General features: G+C 27.4%; 1 protein-coding gene across 1 annotated transcript; it reads right to left on the reverse strand.

Annotated features, from left to right (window-relative positions):
• Window positions 1-849: 849 nt before the first annotated feature.
• Window positions 850-6436, reverse strand: LOC137811381 (hydroxymethylglutaryl-CoA synthase-like). The gene is made up of 12 exons (XM_068613086.1): window positions 6039-6436; window positions 5290-5396; window positions 4559-4691; window positions 4114-4257; window positions 3786-3944; window positions 3458-3531; window positions 2837-2912; window positions 2639-2694; window positions 2463-2550; window positions 2145-2285; window positions 1905-2054; window positions 850-1323 (listed from the first exon to the last, which is right to left on the reverse strand). The coding sequence occupies exons 1-12, from the start codon at window positions 6099-6101 to the stop codon at window positions 1096-1098; spliced, it is 1419 nt and encodes a 472-aa protein (XP_068469187.1). The 5' UTR covers window positions 6102-6436; the 3' UTR covers window positions 850-1095.
• Between the last annotated feature and the right edge of the window lie 8710 nt (window positions 6437-15146).

A 15146-nucleotide genomic window follows, 5' to 3' on the forward strand; every position in this document is an offset into this window, starting at 1 on the left:
TTGTAATTATATATTGAATTTTACAATTCAATTTGTATATTGGATTGTCCCCAAATAAGATTTTAGCTTCAAAATTATTCAATCAAATGTGTACATTTAATTTATATTACAATCTGATATGTCTCAGATTTGGTTGTATATAATGGATTGTATAATTTAGAATATTAAAAAGAAAATTAAATTGTATATATCAATGCAACACACAAAAAAAAATGAAAGATCCAAAAAGATGTGAGAAAGATTCACAAAACAAAATAATTAAACTTACCTTCACAATAATGGATTCACGCGGATTGTTATCGCTGTGCCAATCCCATATGAAAAGAGAAAGTATATTTTATAGATTAATTCAAATCATTCTTGATAACAAAAATACACATAATAAATACACATTTATGTTGTTCTACCAGCTCCACAGGAAAAAAAGGAAATGAAGGGGTGTAGTGTAATATTAGGAGATAATTAGGGTATTTAAATTTTTAATAAAGGGCAAAAAGAGAAATTCACATTTATTGTGGAGATGTAGGAACAACAATGGGGGTGGAGGGAGAATTAGCCAAATCTCATTCATTTAGGTGTGGAAATTGAGCCCATCTGATAATCCCGCAGCTTGCGCAAATCTAACTCTAGTGAGACTATTGGGTCGCTTACTCTCTCGTACCAACATCTTTAACCCACATTAAATATTTTCTGTTTTAATTCAGACTTACACTTGGATATACGTCAAATAGATATGATATAGACATACAAGAGAAACATTTATGGGTAAAAGAAAAACGGAAAAAGGTCACTGAATTCACGTGGTTTTTAATCGTAGGGAAGAAAGATAGACTATGACATTGAAGAAAATTAGTAATAAAGATTTCATGATAAATATCTCTAAAAATATGATTTTCAAATGATAATTCATCTTACCTAATAAAATAAATAAAGTTATTACAATTTATTCAAAAGAAAAAAATACACAAAAAGATAAAATTGTAGACTTAATGAGTAAATACATCTAGTAGCATAAAATATTTGAACCAAGAACACTAACTAACAATACCCTTCTTCATTCTAGGCAAAGCTGGCTATGATTGTACATTTTCAACATTAATGGCCATTAGAAATCACACCGTTCACAGCCACACCGTTCACAGCGGGAATAGAACTGCTTTCTTTAGTTTTCTCTGAATAGAATCTCCTATACATGGAGTCAACTTCAGTGAGATAGAATGTGCCTGGAGATAGAAGGCTACTGTCCTTGCTTGTCACAAATTCCTTCGCACCATACCTATGCTCCATTAGCTTCAGGGTTTCAACAAACTCCTCCGGTGGAAACTGCATCACAAAAACAATCATCAAAACACTCTTCAACACAGGATTTAGTTTTCACCATCTTAACTTAACAAACATTACAACAATAATCATACGTTGACTGCTATGGTACTAATCTTCAAGTTCTAAGATACTTTAGAGAATGATATATCTATTTTTGAAGTTTCTAAAATGTCAATAAGGAAATAGGAGAAAGAAAATTTCTTAGCACCTATATATGCAATGCAAGTTTGATTCAGCTAAATTTAAGGGAATAACTTTCCCCAAGGGCTTTTAAAAATAATGCCCCAAACAATTCCAAAATTGATACTACTCTCCTCTTCTCTGCTATTTGTTCCCCTCCTGTTTACAGCTTATTGCTGGTCTAATATGCTGCAATCTTTCTATTCATTCTAACATAACCTCTTCATAGGAGGCCAAACAGTATCTCTGTCCACTGAGAAATTCGTCAGTTGTCAATCAAATGTTTGTTTACAACAAACGCATTCTTATGTTTTTGGCATGCTCACCTTCGATTCAATATTAAACCAGGAGAGCATACGAGGAATACATCCATATTTAATTAGAGTTTTACAGATCATTACCTCGTGTCTTGACTTCAATTTTCCATCGATATCCATCACTCTAGCGATGTTTGACAAGCTAAATGGATGTTGAATGTCTCGCAATTGCAAAGAAAAAATTGTGGAAGTTAAGCCACTTCCGTATGAGAATAGTACCACCCTCTCCCCAGCCTGAAAATTGAAAAATGTAAATATTTATTAGAAAGCCCAAAACATTTTTTTGCGAAGAATTTTATTTGCTGTAGTGGTCAGGACATTCACCAATGTGCTATGTTTGTTGTGAATAAGGGATGCGAATGCTGCATAGAGAGACGCAGTGTACATGTTGCCGACTTGCTTTGGAATCAAAGTTGTTGGCTGTACCTTCTCGTCATATAGAGGCTTCGCAACTTGCTGGCTTGCCTGCAACAAATCAATAATATTGCACATCAGCAAAAAAATTTAAATACTGTTCGTTTTCAATAGAATTCTACATATGCGAACCTACTGCTTGTTTGACAACTCAAGGTCGAAAAGGAAAACTGATCAATATATAAGAGAAACAAAAGATTATGGATTTTGGGGGATAGGTTCTCAGACCTTTTCAAGATCCCGACTTTGGTAGCTCTCATCACCAGATAAAGTTGCAAAAGGTCCCAGCTTTTCTTTGGCAATCTCATCCACAGAGCTGCAATCATAATCAATTTTAGAACATCCACACATTAACTGATAAAAAATAAAACAACTTTTCTAGAGGTTGGAAAAATAAAGAGGACCTGGCATTCCTCAAAAAGTCATTGAAATACAGCCGAGCAAAACTCTTCTGCACAAGCTGCAGAAGCAAGTGGAATTAGAGGAACATTATTATAGGGAGATGAGATACCGAAATATATAGAACATGTTATAGGGATCATTATTATGCATCATATGGAGTTGGGAGATTAAACACTAGATCCTTCAGAAATATAAAGTACCTTGTTGTAAGGAGAGTGAAAAACAAAGTATGCAGCATCAGAAAGAGAAAATTGTTTTCCCTCGAATTTCTCATACCTACAAAAGTAGATATAGTTAGGTACTTCACTGATCAGTTACTATTGATGTTTTGAACACAATATGAGTGTTAAAACAAATATTATTAGATTTATTTACTTTCATCTACTAAGCAGCAACCTTATCAGCAGGACACTGCAAGTCTTGATACAAATATTATTAGAATTATTTGTTTTTACTAGGTAGTGGAATGTTTATCAGCAGGAAAAGCTCTAACTGGCTCAAATTCCTTAATTCATACAGTCAATCTTTTCAGTTTTAAACCTTGATGGGCCACATTTACAACACATTATTGCTAGATAAAACTTGTTGGAACTCACATTTCCTATTTAATGAATCTCACTTGTGATTTTACGAGTTCAAATAAAAAAATGTTTAACAAATAGAAGAATATTTTTTCCTCAGTGTTATACACAAATCTCGTTATTACATCATTTAAGATTTTGAAAATGTGATTTAGTCAACAAAAAATTGTCAATAGGACAAAAGGATCCAATTTTATATTTATATTTATAAAACATGTTCATAAGAACTAAAAGACTTACTTGTGACAGAAACTCTTATAGCAAGAATCAAGAGCCATGAGGTAACAAGTTTGTGAAAGCTTTCCATCAACAACCTACAGCACAAAAATATATGTGAATTTACTGCAGCTGGCATCCTGATACGCTATCAGTGGGTTATGGGTGAAAGTAAATGGACACGGACAATCAAAATGTTATCCTTCATGGCATATCTAGACAAAATTAAAGTGCAACTTGCAAGGATAATTTTAACCATCACGAGGGAAAATAATTGCAAGATGTTTTTCAAAGCATATGATCCCAAAAGTCAAATGTTCTGCCAGCAACGAAAAGGAATTAAAAAACTTACTGGATATTCACTAGCCAGATTAGGCTTGTAAAAGTCATAAACATGAGACATATGACTTCCTCTATATTTGCTTTCAAAAGAAATGGGAGCATCAGGACCAATTAGCATGGCAATAGCAGCAGCTCCTCCAGTAGGTCGAGCAGGTCCTTCAGCATAGACCTGAGAAGGGAAACATTTGACACAAGCTTGAAATTAATCTACCACATAATCTTAGGACTTTGAATAAGGAACTTGTATTGTTCTGGTGGCGAATAAGAGAGTTCAAAGCAAGTTTAGTATTGCTGCATATAGTCCACATGCAATGTGAATGATTAGGAAATTATCTTACAGCACTGTCAGTGCAGACAACAAGTCCATAGCGTCCATCCCAAGAATTGCTCTCCACCCAATTGACACAGTTAAACAGAGCAGCAGTTCCCCCATAGCATGCATTAGATGAATCAACACCCTCAATGTCAGTATTTCCGCATTTCTGTTCATTTCAAACAAATAAACGACTTTAATTTATAGTGGAAAGTAAGGGAGAAATGGATGAATGATAAAGAAAATTATAATACGACAGAAACAACCCAATCTGATAATTAACATAATAATTGTCCAATAAGACAGTAAAACATTATGAAGATGGTAACTGGTTACTATTAGGATGAAAAACGCACAGTTGTCAGCAAGTAAATAAGCATTTAAACTACAATTAGAAGATGAATATGTACGTCTACTGTCACAGGGAAAATCACAACCAAAATCCATGAGGTTAGACACGAAAAGTATACCTCAAAGATCTGCATAAGGAATGTTTTGATGGATTTGCTTTTGTCTATCACAGTCTCACTTCCAACTTCGAGGCGACCAATTTGTTTAGCATCAATCTCATACTTCTCAAGAAGCGAATTAACCACTGTCAAACTGAAGATGCAATATTAGTCTTCAAGAAATGAGATTAATAATATTATTAATTGTTAAGTATTAGATAAATCTTCAGCACTGGAGTCCTTTACTCTTATTCAACATTAAACATGCAAAACAAGGAACCTTAGTGTGACTTGTATTAAGATGGCTTCAAAGATAAAACTACATTAAGACTAAAGATCACATAAGGTTAAAAGATTTATATTAATCAAATAGAGACAATGTTAAGTGTACGTAATGTAAAACTCTAATGACCCTCGTGAGGTTTTAAATGGTTCATGACAACATCAAATAGGTCAGGTTATTCAGTGTATCGTGGACAATTTTGACAGAGCTAAATCTTCATCATGGGTGGTATTAACCATATCACCAACTGACATGTCCACCAAAAAGGGTCCACCAAACCATTAGGTAAAGCTTGTAACTTGTAAAACTTTAGCATTTTCAAAATATGACGTATAATGATATCCTAGTTAATAAATGATAAGGATAACCCAGAAACAGGTAACTACAAGCAACGACAACTCCAAACACAATGCAAATCATAAGCCAATCATAAACAAAAAACAGAGACTATCAAAATCAGAGTAGAAACCTCATTGAGATGACATCTTCTACTTCGGTACAGAACGACATGCAATCTTGGCCAAGTCCAATGGTGTACTTCCCTTTGCTGGCACCATCATGAGTCTCCAATGCCTCCTGCACGTGGTTATGTGAAGAAAATGAAAATCTCGAAAGTAAAAAAGTCAAAGCAACTTCAATTTTATATCAGTGAGATAATAAACATAGTAAAAAATAAATAAGTTCGACATGCATTGTTTCGGATGCATTGAGAATACGCTATAGCTTTTTAAAGAAAAAGAATCACGGGTTAATCCACCAGAATACAATAATTTCCTACAGCGTTTTCTCTACTATTGATTTCCGGCTAGTTCCTTTCGCATAAGAACTAATCTAACAAAAAGTGAAAATGGAAAACAAATCTCAGACCTTACAGCATCACTTTCAACCAAAAATGATAGGAAAATCGATCTTATATGCTCCTAAGAAAACCGTTGTTGATTCGATCCAGCCCCGGGTGATTAAAACAAGGTACATGCTCAAAAGATACCCCACTCCTAAACTCCAGACTTTATTATTCAAATTACTGTGTTAGCTGGAGCATCTTGAGACAATTTTATCCTTCCATAATCTTCAATTAAGCGAGCAACACCAGTACAAGACGGAAAACGAAATTTCCGTGAGATAACAAACAGCTTCCGTGCTTGTTTTTGAAAACGTTAACTGAAAGAAACAAACCCAAAAAAAAAACACAGAGAAAATGGAAGTTGGTGGAGTGACCTGCTGAACGCATGCTGGAGGGAAATAGATGTCAATGGCGAGAATCCCGACGTTCTTTGCCATTTTGTGCTGAGCGGTTCCAAAGAGAAGAATGAAAATGAAGGGTCTCTTGATCGAATAGAAGCGAAGACAGAAGATCGCAGAGAAAGATAGAGAGAGAGAGAGAGAGAAAGAGAAGTGAGTTGTGCAAGTCACTCACTCACATGGGAAGTGTTGGGACATTAGCATATATATATATAAAGGAAATTCGTTTGGGAAACAGCCACCAACCCCAAGTGATCTGGTGCGGCGAGGTGTACCAAGTGCTTCTCTCTTTCATGCATCTCCAAGTGAATAAATGCAGACTGCGTGAGTGAACCCCCACATCAGACAAACATTACACGTCTTTTTCCCTCTTTAACCCTCTCTTTTTACCCCTTTATTTACCATATTCTTTATTTTATTATATTCTTCTTACTTATTTATATGAATAAAATCATATATTTAATCATAAATATATGTATTGTCTTGTTAATTTAAGGAACAAATATAAATTGATGTTAATAAACTATTTAACTTAGCTGCTCAATTATTATCGATGTTTTTAAAATTAAACTAGTTAATATATTGAAGATTAAATCATGGTTAGATTAATATTGATATTAATAGAGTAATAATTAAACGATGTCAATAGAGTAATAATTAAATGATATTAATAGAGTAATAATTAAACGATATTAAAATTAAACCCACTTTGTCTTTTTAATATTTAAATCAAATAGTAATCTTTAAACCAAAGTTTCAACTATAAACACCAATATTTTACTTATAACAATAAAATTATATTTGAAATACAGAAGAAAGTGGTAAATATTTTTAAGTGTATTCTTATTTTTGTCAGGACAAAAGTTAAAAGAATAGTTTTTTCAAGTATTGATGAACTATTTATATATATTGTTCTGCAGAACTTTCAATTTTTCTTTGGATTAATTTTATTAGTTTATTTAATTATATAAATAGTTAAGTTTTCAGTTTGACTTGTCCCTTCAATTGGATTTTGTAACCCAAAATTACTTTCCCTCTTTAAGTTTTTTTTTTAAAAAAAAAAGCTTTCTATTTAGACACGTGTGTATTTTTCTCTCAATATATTTTATTTTCTATTTAAAGTAATATAACCAAAATATATTATAAGTTATTATTACTTTTGTCTATCAATATTTATAACTTTTTTATAATTACAATTCATCAGTATTTAAGCCTTTACCTTGAACCAATCTAGCTCCACTGCCAGAAATTGATAATTTGAAAATGCTTTAACAATATTTAACATAATTTTTATATTTGAAAAATATAGTATTTTTATTTAAAAAGCCAAAGGGAGAGACAAAGGAGGGCTTGACAACTTGAAAGTTTAAAAATCACGTGCCGTTGCTATGCTGGTCATGGATGGATCCTTACTCTCACGGTCCATGTTTCCCACTATATAATTATTTTTACCCTTTTTTAAACTGTGTATATGAATTTTTGTATAAATTATAATAAAGATATATGTGTATGTTTTATTTTTTTTAATAAAAAAATGTTTTTTTTTCTAATTGGTTAAAAATGATTTTTTTTAATTTTAATAATTATATACTAAAATTAATTTTTTTTAAATTAATATATTTTTTTAAAAATAATGTTAGAATCAAATTAAATTATCATAAATTCAAGTAATATTTCTTAAATGGGACATTTAACCTATAAATATAGTTTAAGTATTGGTGTTTAATGGTTTTTTAGTTAATCACATGCCAAACTCTTTTTTGTCTTTTGGAAAGAGAGAAGGGTTTAGTTGGTAAACGCAAAGTACGCCACCAAAATCAATATCTGTTCTGTCATCTTGCATTCATATTGGTGAATGATAAAATGTTGTCTTATTGGTCTTGGATGAGTGATTACGCAAGGCCTTCAACTTTTCAAACCGAATGTAGCAAATTCATTTTCATTTTCAATTTCAAATGTCACTCTGCATCTATTTGTTTCTTCACAACTTCACATGCATTTGCAATTTGACAGGAGTATGCTTAGGGTGATGATGCACTTCATCTTAAACGTAAGTAACGGAGGATTTACTCTTATCCATGTGAGACTTTACTTTCAATTTCATAACAAACCACTTCTTGTCTTCACATGCAACTAACCTCTTCTTGTTGCCTTCACATATCCAACTATGTCATTAGTTATGGAACCATGTGATTTGTTGGACTAAAAATTAAAATATTTTATAAAGAATAAATAAGAGTAAATTTATTTTATAAATCAATTTTATAAAATTGAGTTAGATTTGAACCATAAAATTAGTTTATAAGGTGAAATTTACATTCATTTATATATTATTATAAATTATTAATCAAACTTTTGTAAAATCTAAAAAAATAAACAAATAATACGACGTTAGGTATGATATGCATGTCTTTTTTTGTTTTATTTTTCTATGTTTCAAGTTATTCCCACTTCATTTTATTTTTGAGCTATGTTAGGAGATGAAGTTGGTTCCTTACACGTCTAAGTATTGTTTTCCTTAGCACACTACCTCTTGTTCTAACATCCTTAACGTTGTGAGTATAACAGCTATGGTTGCTTGTGAAAGGGACCATTTAAGCTTACTTCGTCTAACATGAGGTAAATGACCAAATATTTTTTAAATTAAAGAGTTAGTGGCCAGCTTAAACGGGTTAATCCTTATATTAATAGTATCAAAATTAAGCATTTTAATTCTAAATACGGGCTAAACAAAATAAGTTTAATATTGTAAATATCATTTAACTCAAAATATGCAAATGTTACTACTAAATATTACTAAAATATTTATTAAATATTTTGGAAATTGTTTCAGACAAGAGTTCAAATTTACGCTACAAAGAAAATTATTGAATATAAACTAATTTTAGAGATCAAAAATTAATTAATTGTTATAGTGACTAAATTAGATACTATTTTAGAAATTATACAAATTATTGGTTTCTAAACTAGTTTTATTATTTATAAATAGTTTCTAAATTGGTATAATGTTTTTGCTACTAAATCTAGAATCTAAATAATGAGTGGTAGCTAATTATATACCAATTTAGAAATTATTTATTAATAATAAAAACTAATTTAGAAATCAATAATTTTTTAAAAATAGTATCTACTTTAGTTAGCAACTAATTATTTTTTATTTCAAAATTTGGTTTTTATTCGTTTTTATTCAATGATGTTTTTGTAGTGTTAGATCATCCAATGTAGTTAAGAATAAGTGTATTTTTAACTTGGTGTATAATCTATCTTTCTTTATTGTATATTCTCTTATATATACTAAAATTTTCACTTTATCTCTGATATAATTGACATTTTTATCGACTTAATTTAATAATAAATATTATCTCTTATTTAAGATTAAAATATAATCATGTATATCGATAGACTACCGTTACCCGTAAGAGTTCTGTTCATGATGCTACAAAAATTATTAAATGCAGAAAGATAATATTATTGTAAATTATTAAGGTATTTGTTTATTTGAGTTGAATAGATTTTTTTAGTAACTGGAAGAATTTTGAGGAGAATGTAGGAAAGTGGTTTTAATTGGTGGAGGGCTCCATGACAGCCTCGCGGTGCACGATGGCACTAACAAAAGCTCATAAATAAGATGATTGAATAACTGGTGTAATAAATCATTATTTATCCACCTCACTTTCCACGCCCTCCACGAGGACACACGCTATGCTTTTATTTTTTTTCACACTAAAGTACAACTATAAGACCATTTTTTTTTTCTATTCAAAAAATTCTAAATATAATACTTCGTCAACTACTATTTGTAATAAAATATTAAATTAAAAATGTTATAAAGAGTTGTTTGAAGGTTGTACAGACTTAAAAGTAATGGTAAAAGTATCACTTTTTTTTTCTATCTTCTTGTTTTGGAGGATTTTATGACAAAACTTATTAATTTATAATATATTTAGTATGCTATCAAATTTTATAATTTCATGAATAAAACTTCAGAATATGTACTTAATTAATTTTAAGGCTGTTTTGCAATAATAAAAATAGAGTTTCACTCAACCACTCACACGATAAATTTAGCATTGAATTTGAACGTAAATTAATAAAGGAAACTTGAATTCTGTTTGGATAATAATATTAAAATCATCTAAACAACTGAATCCTAACATTGTTTTCATTTTATATTTTTTTATAAAATACAAATTAGAGTGTTTATATTTTTGTATTAAACCTACTCGGTTTCCATAAAACATATACACCAGCAATCACCCGAATTTATAATGTAAAATATAATATGTATTGGTATCTAAATATAAAATAAGTGAATCTAAAATGTTATAGGCCAATGAATTTTACATACCAAACTATTAGTGAGACAAAAACCACCAATAAATCTTTTATTTATATATATATATATATATATATATATATATATATATATATATATATATTATCTATGTTAGTTCATGTGACAGGCTTATTTATATGTCAATATATGATTATCCTAATAGAAACCTACAAGATACACAAAAATATAAGCTATAGTATAACATAAATTTTCAATCATAAATTTAATGTATGAAAAATCAACATATCAAATACTTATATTGATACTTTTTATAACAAAATCATACACTGTCTTACTCAGTTTTTCCATAGTTTTTATTGTGTTCATGTTATATATGAATTTGATTTCGTTTGAGAACTTTTGAAATATAAGAATTAAATATATTTATTAAAGATTAACACTTAACTTAAAAATTTCACTTATAAGATAGCTTACAAATAGTTAGAGTAACTCATGATACTTACTCTAACAAGTAAAGTGTAGGAAATATATGTCATTTTTCAATTTTAATATACTTTAACCTAAATAATTTCCTCATATCACTTGCACTAAACATAATATCACATTGGATTCAACATAATCAACAATTCACTATCTTTTTTCATAAGAAATTTATGAAAATATGTAAAAAAAAAAAAAAATACTATTACAACAATTTATATTTTAAGAAATTTTTTTATTAGCAAAAAATAATAAATAAATTTAGATAATTTCAGGAGTTATATTTTAAGAGAACCTTAAACACATAATTTAAGAGAAATATCGATTCACCAAGTTAATGTCACTTATGTAATGTGTTTTTTCGCTTGATTAACTTTATGGTTACTTGGTAACCATTTATAATCCTCGTTTAAGAAAAATGGATACGGCATTATTCTCACTCAAATTCTTGTTGGTGGTTATCCGAACTATAATCTGAACAGTGACATTAATATATTCAATAACCTTGACACTATCATAAGAGAAATGATCATTTTGAGTTAATAAATTCATCCACAATGTCAAAGATCTCTTTGTCATCTAAAGAAAGACCACCAAAAAGAGAGTCATTTACCTATGGAAACAATGGAAATTAGAAACATAAATAAGAAAAAGGGTGTATCTTAAGCATTAGTTTAACAAGGTTGATAAAAAAATTGAGACTAAAAAATGTCCAAGGTGACCATAAAAATAATGTGAATGGACAAATAATAAAAGAATAACAAATGAGAGAAAATATATTTATTTATAATGATAAAAGTATTTTTAATTAAATAACGTGTTTAAATCTTTAAATGTCGTACATTTCACTAAAGGATGACATTTTAATATAATCTTTAAAAATGATAACAACTCAATAGTTTATTTTATTTTTTTGAGAATATTTATATTTCTACTCGTACAACAATTACATATAAAAAAACAAGAAAAAAGTGAAGTTATTATAAGTTCTAAATATAAATTTTAATAAACTTAAAATACAATAAAAATTTAGAATTTAATCTATAACAACTATAACACTTAATCTCACTTCCTTAAATATATGGATAGATATTCCATATTATCAACTATGATATCAAAAGTCACCTATCTTCAATAATTTTAACACACAATTCAAACATATATAAAAAAAACTTGAAAAGTATAAAAATAATAATAGAGCATGTATGTAAAAATTTTTTATCAAAGTTTGTTAATTTTTCTTAAAATATTTACTTTTACTTTCTTTATTATTATTTTTTTTATTTATTTTATATATAAAATCAGTAAGTAACAGAGATAAATTAAATAATAAAAATATAATTTATTAAAAATAACAATAAAAGTATATATCCTACAAGAAAATTATTTAATAAAAATCAATTTTAGAGACATAAAATAATTAGTTGTTATTTTAAACTAAAAAAAATATTGGTTTTTAAATTAGTTTCTATGGTTGATAAATAGTTTCTTTTTTTTTATCAGTAATAAAATAAATAAATAAATAGGGACCACTTCAGGTGGTCCAACCCTTATACAGAAATACTTGACGATAAATAGTTTCTAAATTGGTATATAATTAGCTACCAAGATTTTAACTACCAATTATTTATATTTTAATTTTGGTAGTAAAAACTTTGGTAGTTAATTAGATACCAATTTAGAAATTATTTATCAATAATAGAAACTAATTTAGAAATCAATAATTTTTTAGTCTCTAAAATCGTTTTTAATTTAATAACTATAACAACTAATTACCTTTTATCTCTAAAATTAGTTTCTAATTAATGATTTTCTTGTAATATAAGTAAAATAACTCACATAATTATAAATTAATAAAATTGAAGATAAAAATAAATAAAATAATCAAATAAATAAATAAAATATTAATAAAACATACATAAATATTTAAGATTAATATATAAAAAAATAGTTTAACCATTCTCTCTCCTTATCCTCCTTATCATAGTGAATGGGGGTGACAGAATAGAAATAAAATTTATAAGTGTTTTTAAAAGGTTAGAATTTCCTAAATATCTCACTCCACCAACTTTTTTTTTCTCTCTCGTTCTTTGTTTCTTCGTTTTTTTTTTTTTTTTTCTGATAGTCTACCTCACCCTATCTATTTATAAAACTTATCTAAGTTATTATTAAATGCATTAAGTAACATTATCTTTTCTTATCTTATATCTTATTCTTTCTTATCTTTATATTTAAGACAAAACTGTAAAATTATTTTAAATAAAGTTTTAATAAATGATATATTAATAACTTTTTTAATTTATTTCTTCTTCTTTTTCTTATTTTTTTTTTAGTATTAATATTTTCATTTTACTTAATCATAATTCTTTTTTAAAAATATTTAATTTGTTTTCGATGTTAAAATTTTATATAGATAGAATACAAAATATTTTAAAATATAAATTTAATCACATTAGTTAAAACGTTAAATTTTCTAACTTTTGTTTATAAAAATAAAATAAATAATATAATTATTTAAATCCTAAACCTTAAATCTTTGTTTTCATTGAATATTGTGCACATTTCCAATTTATAATAAACTTATTCATCAGTCAAAAAATCCTAATTTTAAATAAAAAAATGAATCCTATAAAATATTATATTGTTATTAAATAATAAATATGCAATTAATATTTCTTGTTTATTTTCTTTACTCTCCATTTTTAATTAAACAAAGGCATTAAAACTTTATCTTATACGACTGCAATATTCAATTTCATCCTTAAAAATGTACATAATTGGAGAGAAGTGGGAGTATTGAGTTATTTACTTCTTCTTTGAGTTCAAGAACAATAACTAACAAACGAAATACATTTATTGTTTCAAAAAAAAATATTTTTGAACAATCTCTTTAATATTCTATACTTTGCAAAACACTTTCTGTTTTACATTTCAGAACACATTTTTTTTTTAATATTTTGAAAAATTCATTCCATAATATGAAAAATAAAAGAGTGCTATGCAAATTATTTTTTCAAAAAATTTAAACATAATACAAAAATATATGTTTAGGGTCAAAGTCAAAACCAGATGAACCCATATTTTTGTGAAAAAAATATGTTAAGTTTGCAAATGTGGAGACGAGTAGGTTTATATAGTTTTATCCAAATTCTAATTCTATATCAAATCAATTTAAATAACTTATTTTTAAAACAGTGTTCTTTTATAGTTTTTTAAACAAATTAAAAGAGAATATCTTGGATTCATTGAAATTTTTAGGCTCAAGAACTTGTAAATTAAAAATTATAATTCTTTTAAGAAAGCATAACTAAAATTTAATAAAAATGAAAACATAATTTTAAAAAAGGGATTAAGTTGGGTTACAACAAATTTAAGAATTTGTACGAATTCAAATCTGATAACATTTTTTTTTTCAATAGGTTTCTAGGGTTCGGGTCGGAATATGAGTTTAAGCCCAACTTGGTCATAAAATTATTTTATTTTTTATATTCTGAAATGATTTTTTTAAAATAAATTTTTGTTTCTTAATATTTAAAAAAATAAGAAACATGCAAGTAAAAAAAAATATATAATAAGTAATTTTTGAAATGTTATGGAAATAAACCATGTGTTTGAGAAAAATAGATTCCAAAATATAGAAAGACATAAGTGAAACATACTTTTAAAACACTTTTTTCCTTCTTTTTTTACATTGGAGAATGTACTTTTTTAAAAATATATTTTAATTTTCTTAACATTTCAAAATAAATATTTTAAATATAAGAAGAAAATTAGTATTTAGAATGTGAAGATAGAAACATGAAAAATACCTATTAAATGTGATAAAGTGTGTGAGTACAAGTGAGGTAAGAGTGTTAATTATAAGGAAAAATAAAGATAGGTATGTTACTTAAAATAAGAGAAACAAAAGACAAGTGTATATAGTAAAACAAAGGATAGTAAACAAAAGTAAAGATTTAATGGTGTAAGAAGGAACACTCATCACTCTATCATTTTCTTAAAATATTTTTTTTTTGCACTTTTATAATTTCCAGCTGATTCTCACAAGAGTGAGGAAAATATCAAATTGTCTAAACTTATCTTCATATATATCATGTGCATATTTCTTTCTCTTTTCCTAACATAATATTTTAATTTATTTTTTTTAAATTCTCAACTGTTTAATCTAGAAATGATTTCTGAATTGTATAATCTCAAAGTGTTTTGTTGAGTTTGAGTTATGAATTATGTAACTTAAAAATCGATTTTACAATTTGAAAGTCTATTATAGATTACATGATTTATAAGAGATTTTTGAATTACACAAT

Source organism: Phaseolus vulgaris, chromosome 2, assembly GCF_000499845.2.
Source record: "Phaseolus vulgaris cultivar G19833 chromosome 2, P. vulgaris v2.0, whole genome shotgun sequence".
Classification (NCBI taxonomy): Eukaryota; Viridiplantae; Streptophyta; class Magnoliopsida; order Fabales; family Fabaceae; genus Phaseolus; species Phaseolus vulgaris.